Here is a 16026-nt window from a genome sequence, read left to right on the forward strand (position 1 = left end):
GGGGTGACACATTAAAGACGCTGGCTGTGTCTGTGCTCACCATGTTCGGTTCAACCTCCACCTGCCAGGCTGCTTCTCCAAGATGAACTTGATAAAAACACACAAGAGGAAGCGACTGTCAGCTGCCAGCCTGATGTGAAGAAGCTGCTGTCAGAGAGGAAATGTAATTTCACCAATTAAGCAGTGTGAGCAGCCTGTTTCAGCCTTGTGATCTGAAATCCTACAGTCTACTTAACGTTTTATTTGATGTGCCGAACATTATTTGTGACCTTGTTCTGATACCAGGTCAGTATTTACCTGCTATTTTAAGTTATGCCAGTTGGTTTTCTCCTTTTTTGTACTGACAAGCCTACTAGTTTGCTTGTTGTTGAGACTGAAAAAATAAAAACAAATGTTAAGCAAGGGCATGAGGAAAAGTTATGTAAAGAAATAAAATGTGAAACAATAAATGCTAAACAGTGCAGCGAGTTTGTCCTCATTTCAGAATGTAAATAGAGTCATAAATGGTGGGATTACAGATAGCTCAGTTGCTTTAATAGCGGGGACCAAATAATATTTTCTCTTTGATCCTCACAATTTTAGAATCCAGTCTCGGGCTGGATGGGACGGTGCGGCGGGCCGCATTCGTCCTGCGAGCCGCCAGTTGGTGATCACTGTTATCATTGTTACTGTCATTGCTGTGCATCCCTCTCTCTTTCTCTTTTTCTATACGTCTCTCTCTTTTCCCTCTCCCTCTCTCCACCCTTCTACCCTTACAACCTGCTCTATATTAAAAGTGTCCTGAGACAACTTCTGTTGTCATTTAGTGCTGTATCAATAAAATTGAATAGAACTGAATTGATCTTGGTTACCCCATGAATTGAGACAGACAGGAGACAAAAGGTGGGGAAAAACACAGGAGCACTGGGAAAAGGGGAAGGGGCTATAGAACCTCACAGAATGCATGAAGGAGAACTGGATTCCTGTTCATTCCTGTGAAAGTTGCACACCATACACATATGCTGTGTGCTGTAAATGTCTCCACTGGCTTCCTCACACATATTTTTATTGGCCACAGAACATGCATGCTCGAGTCCCTCTTCCGGTGGTCCAGCCAGCTGAATTCCTGTTGGCTCCTGAAATGCATAAATGGGATATGGCTGATGATAAATAGTACTTTCAGCAACTCCTTTTTCAATTATTGCCAATGGAGAAAAAGCTTTTGGGGCTCTTGTGAGTCATGTGGAAGTTGTAATACTCTGATTGGATACTGCATGACAATTGCTTCACAGCTCAGCTCTGTTCATGGGGTCTTTGGTGAGCGATAACCCTTGTACTGCTGTCAAAGGCCGCCAGCAAACAAGATGTCTTTGAGCTGTATTCATGCAAGTGTCTCCCCTCACCGCTCACAAGTGTTTTCCGAAATGGCACAAGTTCTTCGCAAAGAGCTTCCTCGAAAGAGCTATTCACGAACCTGCTGAGAGTAACTTACACACACTGAGTGAACTCTTAAGCTATACTGTGGCAATGAATGACATCATGTTTTGGACTGAATTTACTCACTCGATCTACAGTGTCAGTGAATATACAATACATCACAATCAATACACAGGAGCTTTAAAAAGAACCAGAGTGGACTACATTTTTAACCCAGGTGGAACTGATGTGTTTTTATGTGTGTGTGCTCCCTCAGCTTCCTCTAGATGTTTTCAACAATTACTTCAGTCTTGGATTTGATGCCCATGTGACTCTAGAGTTCCATGAGTCAAGAGGTAAATTCATCTTAATTATCAGAGAAATAAAATGAAATGTTATTAATCACATTAATCATGATGTGTAAAGATGGTAACATTGCAAATTTGAGGAAACCTTGCTTTTCAGGCTGTTTTGTTGATTTACTGTCTCTCTATCTGTCATTGCTTTAGAGGCCAACCCGGAGAAGTTTAACAGTCGTTTTAGAAATAAGATGTTCTATGCTGGGGTGAGTGCACATCTATGTTAAATATCAGTGTGTGAATGTTTCTGTTTCGATTTTATTTTTCACAAAACATGCTTGTTTGCTGTCCAACCCACAGTAAGATGAGAGGTCATCATCATATTCTATGTGTCCAGTACACATGTGCAGATGATGGACTGTGTTTAGTCGAGCACAACGACATTCAAGTGTTTCCTCCAAAATTGTGTTAAGGACTGGATAATGTTGAACACAGAGGTTAATGCAATCATCACTGGATTGTCGATAGTTGAAAATGCATAAAAACTTCTTCAATGAATCGTAGATTTGAGAATTGCACACAGTGTGTTGAGAATCATGGTTTTCTGTCAACACCTGTGCCAAAGCAACTGAAAAAACTAGTTTAAAAAAAGTAAAAAGTCTCACATCTAAGGTCACACCAGTCACTTCCCAGGACATGCTACAACTGTCCAGGTCTCTTTATGTACCAAACGTTAGTGTAGGTGGCGTAGGTCAGGCTGTTACACAGACATATAGTGAGAGACACAACTAAATAACTGTAGTGAAGATTATTGTTTGACGCTGACTTTGCCAGAGGCGTTGGTAAATAGCTCCATCCTGCTGTGGGTGTCATGATGCATTCCTCTGAGAGAATCCTGCTTACCTCTCTCTGTGTCTCTGTGTGTGTCTCTCATGCAGACAGCGTTCTCAGATTTCCTGATGGGAAGCTCCAAAGACCTGTCTAAGCACATCAAAGTGGTGGTGAGTAGCTGTCAATCAACCAGTCAGCCACTGTGTGAAAACACTCATCTCTCTCTCTCACTGTCTCTCTCTCTCTCTCTCTCTCCCTTCAGTGTGACGGGACAGATTTAACATCAAAGGTTCAGGACTTGAAGCTACAGTGTCTGGTCTTCCTCAACATTCCCAGGTGATACTATTACTACCACTAATGCTGTTACTGATACTACCATGTGCAATGTCTGTACTTCTATTTTGCAAATTCTAGTACAAAATTGTACTTGTGCTGCAACCTGACGTTTTTTTGTGTTCACTTGCTGAGTATTCTCTTAATTGCAAAATGGGTACAGGTCTGTAGATGGAGAGATTGCATGTTGTCACAAATCAGTTGCAGGGTGCTTGACATGAGTGTTACTGCTGCTTCTGATTTTATTTTTGTCTGTGCTTTGTGTATTTCATGCAATGAAGCAGTGTTAGTTCAGGCAGAGCATTGAAGTCATGCTTTTGTTGGCATCAGCAGTTAGCAACAAGCTTCACGATGATTGGCTCATTCACAGCTGCGTGGCTGGTAACGTCCAATCAAATTCATGCTGAGGCACAGTGTGGACAATATAACCTGGCGCTTATTACTGTTGTTCTGCTGGTTATGCTCATGCCAATGATGTTCACTGCTGAACTCTCTCCACCTCCCCAACCTCCTCCTTATGAGGTATTTCTATGTGTTGATTTAATTCGATTTATTTATTTAATTTCTGTTCATGGATGTTTATTAAGGGGATTAGTTGTCTCAATAGAATCCTTGTCATGCTTGGATTCATTTAGAGCTCCTCAAACAACAGAGCTTTTCCAGCCAAATCTAGCTCTAAATGCAGTTTTTTCATCTATGCGTCTCTGACTGAACTGACTGTAATGTGCTGTGTGTGTTGTGCTCCTCAGGTACTGTGCAGGCACTACACCTTGGGGAAACCCCAGTGAACATCATGATTTTGAACCTCAACGCCATGATGATGGATACATCGAAGTCATTGGATTCACCATGACTTCACTGGTATGGATCTCACAGAGTTGAGAATCTGTCTTGCATAATATAAATAAAATATAATCTTAGCAGGGTTGTCATTTGTAATGATTAGTTGCTTAAGAGTAATTAATTACTCTTCGTGATAAAATTACATATAAACTGTAGCTCCTGTGCCCAGTGCCCTTTACATAAGTCACAGAGCTTTTCAACAATACTCCCATTTGAATGAAAGTTCTAGAATCACCAAAGACTCATTTGCTGGTGGATCTGATGCTGTAATTGTTAAATAAAATAGTGTCCGTGTGTGTGTATGTGTGTGTGTGTGCGCGCCTGTGTGTTTGCGCATGTCTGTTTGTAGGCAACTCTGCAGGTTGGAGGTCATGGTGAGAGGTTGAACCAGTGCAGAGAAGTCACCCTCACCACTTCAAAACCTCTTCCAGTACAGGTACATACACCTGTACTGTGTGTACTGTACTGCTTCACTGAACCAAGCATGTTTGTAGCACACAGACAGTTTTTAACATTCATACTGTAACTGCTGCTTCATATTTATAGTATATAGTATACAATTGCCAAGATTATTCACACCGATCAGCTGCCCAGTAGCAGCCAAATCCTTTTACTGATGATGACTAAATCCAGCCTCTGAAGCAGGCCATTCATTTGTAAAGAAGGGTATTAGATTATTTGTGATTGGTTGATTTGTATTATTGTTAGGTGGATGGTGAACCATGCAGACTTGCTCCCTCTGTCATCCACATCAGCCTCAGAAACCAGGCAAACATGGTTCAGAAGACCAAACGACGTACCTCACTACCACACCTCAATGAGTAAGTTTTGCATGCACACCCTCACAACATCTTGAATCAGTAGCTCTTTCCAGCCCAACAGGTGCATTTAACTGGACATGATAATGTACAACTTCTAATTATGAATTTATTAAAAGTGGTCTCGTCCTATTTATGTCTCAGTCAGCAGCCAGTCCCAGACAGGCTGAGGATCAGGGTCAACAGGATCAGTATGACTGACTATGAGGCTCTGCACTATGACAAGGACAAACTACGACAAGCATGTAAGGAAACACACACACACACAAAAATCACACTCACACACTTTACAAACATTGTCGGGACCAAATGCACGTATGCATTGGTCCCGACAATGTTTGTAATTATTAAAACTGACCATAGTAATTGAACATTGACATTGATTGAACAGCCTGCATTCATCCATTTACACATGGTACCTAGGCTATCTGCTCATTACGAGCATTAACACACTCACACACTGATGGTGAGCAAGAATTTGATTTAGTTGTGCGCCGACTAAAGAGTAAAACCCACTATATAATAATAGTAAAAATAAGAAAAAGGTAAGAATGAAAATATAACAGAGAAAATGCATAACATAAAATGGAAAATAAAACCCACTGAATAGTTGTGAAAATGGGGTACATTGAGTGAATAAAATCAAGCAAAATACAACTTTTTAAAAGATATGCAGAGGTACAGAAGTGTGAGCCAATGCACAAAAGTTTCAGGTTTGTATCAGGAAAGTGAAAAGATAAGTTATTAGCCGTCTATTAAGAATATACTGTATAACAAGCTGTCTTGTCTGATATGTATAGGTAGTGTGTTCCATAGCTTTGGGGCATAATTGACGATGGCTGCATTCCAGATTTTATTTTGGCTGTTGCTCGGAACCTCCAAGAAACCATCAGCAGATGATCGCAGTGTTTTTGAAGGAAAATAGTGAACATGGCAGTTAGCAATGTACCTATTCATGTATGGTCCTAGCCCCTTAAGGGCTTTGTATCTTAAAATCAATCATAAATGTTCCAGGAAGCCAAGCTCTCTTCTCTTCATTCTGGTTAATAGCCGAGCTGCAGAGTTTTATCTCTCAGTGTTTTAGGTAGGCCAGTAAATAGTTACTGACAGTATTCAAGTTGGCTTGAAATAAAGGCATGAATACATTTTTTAGCATCTTTTTGATTTATAAATGGTCATCTATATGGTGGATAACACCAAGACGTTTAACGTCAGATTAAATCCAAGGAGTTATCAAATTATCAAACAGCATTTCTATTTTTATTGTAGGGCCAACTATGATGTCAGTTTTGTCTGCATTCGAGAAATTATTGCTCATTCATTTATTCATAGCCAAAAGTCTGAGAATTCCTTTTTAAACAGCGATGAATGTCTGGGTGGCTGATACAATGTAGTGATGAGCACTGATGACTCTGCTTTGAGCAGATATTCAAATGATAGAAATTCCCCCAGCTCGATGCCATTACACACAAACTATGTAGAAAAAATGCTGCAATCCCTCTTCCTTTCCTGTTTTGGCTGACTGACAGATAGAAATGATCATTTGGAGGACAAGCCACTCTCAGTGTTACCATACAAATGGTGCTGTTTAGCTAGGATGTTTAAGGGAGTGGCATGGGTAATGATTCAACAACTGGACTGATCGTCAGCATGGGACTTTAGCTAACTACATGATTGGGGAGGGGGGGTGTTGGGTCCCTGGAGAACGGGATGAAGAGGGAGAATGGGGGACAATGGATCTCTGACTGGGATAAAGATATCTTTTGAATTCCTTGAGTGATGTGGAGCAAAGGGTCTGGTGAGAAGTGAGTGATACAGGCCTTCACGCTTATCTGTCCATTCGTGTTTTGGTCCAGCATGCCAACAGCATGACGTAGGTTAGGTTGTTTGGATGATATTGAAATTGTCAATAAACTTTATCCCATGGGTGAGGCATTCTGTTGTCAGCCATGTAATCAGGGCTGAAATATTCAACTCCTTTCCCCAAGATTGGCATGTGGCCTGATATGAATACATGTTGCTACTGACAGTCACTTAGTTTCTCCAGTAAGAGGCAGTTTTCCTTACCAAAATGTCAAGAGATCCAATGTGAATGATAATCTTCCTGTTTCTTGGATGTGCAGAGAGAATAAATGGCAAAAGCCCTGTTAGCTCCCTGACAGACATGCCATCCATAATCATTTTTTTCGTCTTTGGCATTCTTACATGCTTGGTTATAAAGTCCCCAATCAGAATGGTGTCTTTAGCAGTGGTTTTGTGACTATTTCATGTGTTTTATTCAGCCTTAATGCTAGAGGTGTGTCCCAGACTTTAACATACTAGTATTATAACTCCTTTCGTTGCTCAGTGTGTGAGTCTTACCTGTTTTGCAATGAGAGTTAGGGTGGTGGAGTGAGCTGTACTTGATGCTTTCAGTCTAGTGCTAGTGCTGTGCCAATAAGAAACATCATTGGGTAAGGCTGGTTTGGGAGCCTCAACAGCTAGTGAGCCAGTGGCGTTAGGATACATCTAGGGCAGCGTGTCAGCCAAGTCTGTAATAGGATGCTCTACAGCTGATGTAATCCTGTGTAGAAATCTGTCCATTTTCAGAGTCTAGTACAGCAGCTGCTGCAGTCAATGAGTTGCTCATTCTCGTGTATTTGATGCAGCATTTCACTCTTCATTTCAAGCTGTTCAATTCTCACAGTCAGTTGCTATGAATTCTTTTTCTATTATTGATATTCGTATTAAAATTGCAATACTGATTCCAACCATATTGTCTAGCCCTAGTTGTGCCTCTGATAATTTGCAGATCAAACAATCCAATAAAATCTTTGTTCAGCATTTTTATTTAATTGTTAAGTGAGGGTCTAGCATTGGTTCAAGCAGAATAGTGCTGGCGTGCAGTGAGGTTATCAGTGGATTAGACTTGATTCTTAGTGTTCATTAGCAAATAAATTGACAGTGAAATTTTAAATTTCACTTTGTTTTCTGATGATTTAGTTATGTCAGATTCCCGATCAAAGATCAGTGGGACTGAAACTGCTTGATGGTTAGAAAATGGAGAGCAGTGATGTGAAGGTCCACAAGACAATTTTCAGCTGTCTCTTGTTCCTGCATCACAGCCACTCTTCACTCCTCACATGTGTGGTGGAGCTGTGTGTGTGTGTGTGTGCGTGTGTGTGTGTGTGCGTGTGTGTGTGTGTGTTTGTGTGTGTGTGTGTGTTCGTATGAAAGATGTACTTGATTTACATACTACACGCAAACACACAGACACGCACACACACCCGCAGAGTGAACAGCGCTGGCGTTGCTGGTATTTCAGGGATGTAGAGAGGGGAAGCTCCTCCTATGTGTCTGTCTCTCTCTCATTAGGAACAATTACACTCAGCTGGCTTTGCAGCACTTGACGCAGTCAGTTAGTTAAGGGAGTTCAGAGTTTTGACAGAGGGTGGTGCTGTTACCTTTTACAAAAAGCACACTGCTGTTAGTATAAATGTAGACATGGTTGTTTTTGTTTCTGCGTTTTGAATATCATTTTTAGCTTAATCAGTGGTGGAAATATCTCATAACATTAATTCATTTTTTTTTCTTACTGTGGATCTGCATTGCATCCTGAACATGGATAGAATATCGAGATGTTTGTCATTTTGATGACCTTTCATACTACACAGGTACAATCTGTACGGTTTCTGAATAGAAGTATACAAATCATTGAACAGACTGTTAACAGTTACGTAAAAATAAAAATTCTGTTCAACTGACGATAATATAGTTCAATGCTTATATAACAGATGACACATGAATTGCTTTGTCTGATTAGCAAGAGATTTAAGAGAGCTCTGAGTTATTGTTCTGATAAAAAAAATGCTGCTTAATTGTCAAGTAGGTGCCAAGTTATTCAGAGATCTAAAAATAGGAAGAAAAAAATACCAAATATTCAATTTACAATAACAAACCAGTGTAATACCATGACTTATAAATGCTGTAGTTGATTATATAGTGAGATGTTGAATAAAAGGAAGGGAATAAGATAGAGAGACGATAGATGTTGTAGGATAATGTAAATGGGGGCGGTTCAGGATCTTCTTGCTTGGTTTGACAGCTCTTTCAACACCATGAACTGTGTGATGTTCAGCCAGCAGCGTTGTGTCGGTGCAGCAGGCGGCAGGCCTGCGCTGCCTCAGGGAGCACTCTTTATCGGTTCAACGTACGTCTGCTTTTGATGACAAGCCAGCTTGGTCAGGCTTGTTGAATAAAAGAAAAGACACCAATGCCACTATCAACTTGGCACTGAATTTTGGCACTAGACGTAAGTTGTTGTCCAATATTGATGTAATTCTTGGATACTGGGCTGCACCACCTCGACACTCGACAAACATGTTGCCCATGATCAGGCTGTATCGTACTTTAATTATATTCTGCTAAATAGTGTTTACACTCTTTCATCTATGAATAGGAGACAACTGTGACACAAACAATGTTTTTATGTTTTGTTCTTTCTTCACTGCAATACAGCAATGAACAGTGATGATGGTGAGCAAGGTGATTGTGGTGACAATGGAGGTGTCTCTGTTAATTATGTGTTGGTGAAAAGCAGCAGATTACTGTATGTCTTTCTTGAACATGCTTCTTGCTTATTATTAGCGATTCACTGGCATCAAAAACACAAGCAACTCTAGTATCTTGGCATCTGATATGTAGCTACATTTTTGAGAATGCTCTGAAGCTACAACATAACACAAAACTTTAAATCCCCCTTGACTCGGTTGACCTTTTCTATAAGCCGCTTCTTTCTGTCTGCCACAAATAGGATGCTCTCAGCAAATATTCCAGTATAATTTTACAGCATATATTGTCTTATCTCAAAACTGCTGTAATGCAGCTGTGTTTGTGCCCCAAAATACTTGATATAGCCGGTTTAAATATCGGCTGACATTTTGCTGTTGGTGCTTTCCATGTTTCTAATAACATTCATGTGGAGTCACGGTTCTGTGTCAGTCTCTGCTAGATGACCAGAATTAAAACTAGCAGTAGTCACAGATATCAAAGTGCTGTTGGATAATTGTGTTGTTCCTCTGTGTCTCCAGCCATTCCTTTGGGACTGATTGTGGTTCCTGGTGACAGCGACTTAGAAACCTGCAGAGAACACATCCAACGTTTGCAGGAGGTAAGAAGTTGAAAGGGTTTTGTAATTGCTCTGAAGTTAGTTTTACATTAAAAAACAGGGTAGAAGGAGGCAGAAGCATTATATTCAGAAGCAATGTGATGTGTTGCAGTCAAAGTGGATGTCAAGTTGCATTTTGACATCTGTGGCTAGCACTGTGGGAAGGACTTGGCTCACTCTGATTAAGCCAGAACATGCAAATTTCACTGTGCTGCTTCAGAGTTTGAGTTGTCAAGCCTCTAGACCACTCTCTACTCTCTGCTCTCCAATGCTCCCATCTTCCTCTCTAGGACTTCTGCTCTGTCCATCCATCTGTCAGATGCTTGGAACTGCAGGTTGGTACTTGGATGCTGGAATTTATGTGTGGTTTATGTTTGGCTCAGAGGCACACGGGAGAGAACACCTAACACTAATACTTCAACGTTCAACATTTCATTGGACAATATTACAGGCAATCATTGGTTTCTTTATGTTGCATAATCAGTACAAGCAAGCAAGACTTGATGAAAAAGATATGATCAGTGACCAGAAAGACACTGTTTTGGCTGCCATCAGTATTCGATGTAAATATAATGTACATGGCAAAAAGCAAATGTAGTGAGATGGAAGCAACATCAGTTTAGGAAGATAACATTTTAAGTAAAGCGGCGCAATCTTTCAAATCAAAGGAGTAATTCACATGACAGTCATACACCAAAGTTGTCATTTACACTACAGTTACCAACATCTACCCCATTGCCATCCCATGGCTGTATGACTATCTGGCCGTTTCTGTGATTGTGGCTGTAGCCATGGCTGTGCTTTGGTTGTTATGATTATGACTGTGATATTAGTTTGTCATGGTCATAACACTAACTACATGCAGTGTTTTATGTGTGCTGTGAATTGGCATGGTTGTGCTGGCTTAGTGTTGTCTTGAAGCTACTGTATTCCTGAACTCTTGTGGCGTATCTGTAACACAGTGAAGGATCAGTGAAGAGAAGTCACAGTACAGTCACCATGGCCATGCCCATAACATCACACATTCAACACAAATGTATTTCTAAAGATTTCACTTTTTTTTTTTAAGATCCTTCCGGTGCCGTCTCACTGCCAAATGCAAGGACCCACTGCACATGATTGCTTCAAAAGAGAGAATACATAAATGAGCAACGATTTTTAACCACAGTAGCAATAAAGAGGAAGATTCAGTATGATGTAGGCGGTTGCTCTACTAATATTGCTGCAGTTCTTTCAGGCGTGTCTTCATTCTATGGAGAATGAGGACATGGTAACTTTATCGTCATCATTAAAACACCCCAATGAGATGGAAATGAGGAAGTGAGAACAATAATAACAAATCATATAAAAAAATGATTGACTTATTGGTAGATTTGCTAGAACACTTTTTAAAACCCTCTCATGATTACCCATTTACCTGCTCCAGCTAAATGTATGACATAGTGTGCTATCACTTACATAATAACTCAACAACTTGTCTCTCATTTCTGTGGTTTTAACCATCATTTCTATCAGTAATAAATACTTTGGAAAAAGCACTTTGAAGAACACGACCAGTGAGATGATAAGACAAACCAACAGGTTAGTCAGACTTTGAGAAAACAAAGGTGAACAGTAAAATTATTGCCCACTATTCGCCATCGTCAAATCTATCAGAGTTTACAGATCCAGTCCCTGCTTTGACTTTCTGCTACTTGCCAGTTGCGTATGTTATGCATCAAGTGGGTTAGATAATCTGGATTAACAGTTTTTTCCAACTTGTCTGATTTTCTGATTGCTCAGGTTTGTTGCCCTGTTGGATCGCAGCAATTTGGAGTCTAAAATGTTTCCATAATGTAAAGCATCGACAAACCAAAACTTACGTTATAATGAACGAAATGCAGCTTTTAACTAAGCAGCATTTTTATTTTCTATGTGTTATTTGGTCTCTTGGAAATTAAACATGTAATGTTCAGTTTTGCCAGTGTGGATGAGTCTGAGCAATCACTATTATGTAAAAAAAAAAAACCTTTCTAGGAGGATCTAGACAGTTAAGTGGGAGTGAGATTGATTGTAAGTCAAGTCATGGAGGTGAACACATGGTTATAGCAAGGATTACATTGCAAAGTAATAAGTCTAAGTCCCCCAAATGGATCTTCAGATACCAAATAAGAACGTGTCTAAAATGTGTCTAAAACTATACCATGGAGAGGCTGGTCCATGTCCACCTCCACCCCCTGGTAAACCCACCAATGCGCCTGATACAGTTTGCCTATCAACCTAGCAGTGGGATGGGATGTGGATGACACCATAATCTCCCACCTACAGAGGTTCCTCTCTAACCTGGAAAAGGCTGGGGCACTGTGAGAGTCATGTTCTTTGATTTCTCCAGTAACTTCAATACTATACAGCCCACACTATGGGGGGGACAAGTTAGAGCGCACCACCAACTCAGAGCATGCTTCATGGGCAACCTCACCAACCAATCACAGTGGATGAGGACACAGGACTGTTAGTCTGATATTGTTTTCTGCAGCAGGGGGGGTCTGCAGGCAACAGTCCTATCTCCATTCCTCCTCACCGTCTACAGTCGATAGACTTCATGCACAGTTCAGCCACCTACAAAAGTTCTCTGATGACTCTGCAATCGTTGGCCACAAATGGGGACAACAGGGAGTACAATTTTCAGAGTGCTTGGCAAGTGGTTTGAGGAGTTCACAGCCATGATTTATTCCATGATCCCATGATTGTTGGGACAAGGTTTGAGGAGTCAGAGTATTTATAAAGCATTGACGTTTGCATGACATGGCCTGTCCTATTTCTTCCTTTTTTCATCATCATTTTTTTCAATTTGGTCTTTATTTTCCAGTTACTCATATGTCAGTTCGCAGCGTTTAGTGTAGAAATCAAAGTAGAGTAGTAGCCTATGATCAAGCTGTAGCCCTATCAAGCTGACTAAGGTCTGAGTCCTTGGTAATTGTGAAACTTTTGCATGGTGCTCCTTTCATTTCTTCACTCAATTCAATTTTACAAAACAAAAATAATGCACTAGTCTTGAGTAAAATGTTGAAGAGGATCTTAAACATAATGTGTTTTGGAGATCAGTCCATTTTCTGCTCATTTAACCATTCACAATAATTTAATTTTATGCATATAGAGCCAAATCACAACCAAAGTTGTCTCAGGACACTTTCCATCTAGAGAAGGCACAGACCAAACTCTTTATCTACAGAGACCCAACAATTCCCTTATGACCAAGCATTTGGCGACAGTGGCGAGGAAAAACCTCAAGCAGAACCATGCTCTGGGTGGGTGGCCATCTGATTTGAACAACAAAAAAAGAAACAGTAAAAAATTATTGAAACCAGTTCTAAAAATACCGGCCAACAATTCCTCCAACAACATTAGCTGTAACATATAAACTTTGCCACAGGTGCTAAAATTGATCGCAGTGTCCTCGATGGTGGCTATGGCCCTGGATAAGTTATTTAACTGTAAAGTTTCTGTCACTGATGTAGCGCGAGAGACTACTCTTCTTTCATATCATTAATTTGTAACTCACCAAAAAAAGTGCTTTAGACCTTTGTCTTGTGTGTCAGACTCTAAATATCACATGAACATGCAGCTCTATCCATTATGGTCCTTTCATGTTGGAAAAGTCATTATGGAACATCTCCCTAATGGAGACCTATGTTTGAAAGGCCAAAATGACATTAATAGATAAATGAAACCAGCAGTGATAGAGAATACATGTCTGAACAAGGCTATATTCAGCCAAACTCAGTCCAGAGTGTCTGGGAGAAAAGTAAAACTGAGACTTTGTCTTTTGCACTTGTACTTCATGCAACAGAAATACTTCCACATGTGTTTAGTCACTAATGGCAGGCGGCTAAATACAGACTGCAAATATTACAAACATAACATAGTAAATAGATAACTAAAAGCCTTCACTGCAGTAGTACAGGCCCTCCACTCTTTGAGATGAGGGGCAGACCTATTAAAACCACATATTCTAAAACCTGCTCATTCAGCCATGGAATCTGTTTTGCCAGGCTGTGATGGCAAGTGTGTATGCGTGGTATTTAATTTAACTTCTTGGTTCAATGCTCAAACTAGTCCTGTGCTCTCAGCTTCCTCTTAGTCCTGACCTTGAATCCAATAAGTCAAATCCAGTTCTTTATTGTCATATGTGCAACAATTACAGTGAAGCAATTGCATTTTTAATCTGGCTCCCTCCAACAATTCTCAAACACAATATGTATAAAAGAAAGCAAAGAAAGCAAAAATGCCCAAGTAAAAATGAGAATTATATAGTTATATAATGTAATCCTGTGTGTTATAAATATATATATGTGTATATATATATATATATATATATATATATACATACACACACATATGTGTATATATATACATATGTATATATATGTATGTATGTATGGAACTGAGACAACATTGGAGACTTATCTCTAGGCAAGGCTCTAGCACCTCGCTTGGTCTCTGGAGGAAATTATTGATCTTGCTCTCACAAAGATCAGCAGACACCATAGGAATTACCATGTTGAAAGATTCAGGCCTTCATTTTTCATGGCAGCCCTGAACTATCCACCTCTGTCAGCTGTGAGTTGAGGGTAGGAGGGGTCCAAGACCTTGTCCAGGCTCTTGGTTGGCTTCTCAGCAACTGACAGTATCTAATATCTCCAAAGAAATAAGCAAAATGTCATCACTTGTCATGCCATGTCACTTTACCTGCAGAAAGAACACACAGATAAACCTTCTATGCCTTGTTCTCTTTCAATTAAGTCGACTTTCCATTGTTTCCTCTGCTGCCTACAAGAATGCACTGGATGGATTGAAACACACGTTAATCAGTCCCGAAGTGATCTCAAGTAAGAGGTTCATGTCTGCTCAGAGACAGGTTGATCATTGTGTGTTACTGTAAGCTTCATTATTGTATAAGATTTACTGTATTGTTGTGAAATTAACGGACGGCCAAGTCCTGTTGTTGCTGTTTGAGAAACCTCAGTCATTGTGCTTGCACTTAGCACGTTATATCGAGTATTTAGTATATTAAATTATGTATTGTGTGTGCCATGCTGTCGAGCTTTGTTTTGCGTTGCGGTGAAAACTGCACTTTATGAGTTAAAAGACCAGTGCCACGACTGTGTCTTTCTGCATCCAGTAAGATCTCTTTTCACTTTGCTTTGAGTACCTTATACACCTTATCTCTCATCAACCACCGGTTCAGAGTAATAAATGATTTTATTATGCCTTCAACAGATTCATCTACTACATGTTATAGCTTTTATGTAGATCACTGTGTTCCAAGATAAAAAAGGCAACATTATGCACAAAGCTGACGAAACAGGACTTTCAGTTTCTCCTCAGATGAAAGTTCAACTTTAAAGACCTCAGCATGCACACAGATTAGTGGTGCTGGGCATTCATGTCTTTTCATGCTGTACCATCCATACAACTCTTCTCGGAGAAGCCAGCTTCACTCACCTTTAGATGTGCCCTTTTCATTCTGCTGTGTTGTACAGGTGACAAGCAATGTGACTATCTGAGAGAATAATGTGCGACTGCATCCCTCTGATTTAGATTCCTTATCACTCACAAACATAAAAATACACTAAAACCTAAGCAGACTTTAAGAAAAGGGAAATCAACATACATCGTTTGAGATAACAACATATATTTTTGTTTGCAGAGAGATTAGTTTCCCCTGGGTTTTCAGCATGATGCATTTACGATTGTATGTGAATGTCTGCAAGACCTTTACAAAGTATAAAGTAACTTTTCTGTGTGTGCTTATGGCATCCAGAGTTTGTCTGATGCTTAAGGGATCCTGTTTTTATCTGAAACTGAGAAGCTTTGCTTGTTTCAGAGGGTCTGAAGATGGTAAATGCTAAATGGAATGAATTTATTCATGCTTTTCTAGTCTTACCGACCATTCAAGGTTTACAATAGAAGTCAGTTCACCCATTCAAACATTTAAGACAGAGGCTGCCATGCAAGGTGCCACAAGGGAGAGAGACAATTCTTTAGAACTGACAACTCAGTACACTTAAAAAGTCTTTCTAGTGTATTCAGGATAACTTTACTGCTCAATGAACACACTTTGTTGTGTGACACAGTCAGCAGAAGGCAGGATCAGACAGAAAACCAAATTATAAATGTTATAAATGAAACTCAAAGAGCTTTTAAAAAGAGCAGTTACACGTGTTATTCAAAGAAGTTACAATGTGTACCAGCATTGTTGTATGCATAATTATGTTACATGATTCACTATAGGTAATCTTTGTCGTTCTAATAATTTCTGCAGTGAAAACTGCACTTTCAAGTGAGAGCAGTATGTTTGAAATTGCACTAAAGACAAACA

The 16026-nt window shown here is 39.9% G+C and overlaps 1 protein-coding gene across 4 annotated transcripts in view; it reads left to right on the top strand.

Annotated features, from left to right (window-relative positions):
• LOC121627414 (diacylglycerol kinase zeta-like) overlaps positions 1–16026 on the top strand; it is a 135782-nt gene that overhangs the window by 54151 nt on the left and 65605 nt on the right. For all 4 annotated transcript variants that reach the window (XM_041966315.1, XM_041966313.1, XM_041966311.1 and 1 more), the window contains 9 exons: positions 1673–1751; positions 1905–1960; positions 2633–2695; positions 2788–2861; positions 3608–3719; positions 4051–4137; positions 4410–4522; positions 4664–4764; positions 9589–9668. In XM_041966315.1, coding sequence (XP_041822249.1) covers positions 1673–1751; positions 1905–1960; positions 2633–2695; positions 2788–2861; positions 3608–3719; positions 4051–4137; positions 4410–4522; positions 4664–4764; positions 9589–9668 — 765 coding nt within the window. The remainder of the gene's footprint in view (positions 1–1672; positions 1752–1904; positions 1961–2632; positions 2696–2787; positions 2862–3607; positions 3720–4050; positions 4138–4409; positions 4523–4663; positions 4765–9588; positions 9669–16026) is intronic.

The sequence above is a fragment of the Chelmon rostratus genome, chromosome 24 (assembly GCF_017976325.1).
Source record: "Chelmon rostratus isolate fCheRos1 chromosome 24, fCheRos1.pri, whole genome shotgun sequence".
Taxonomy (NCBI): Eukaryota; Metazoa; Chordata; class Actinopteri; order Chaetodontiformes; family Chaetodontidae; genus Chelmon; species Chelmon rostratus.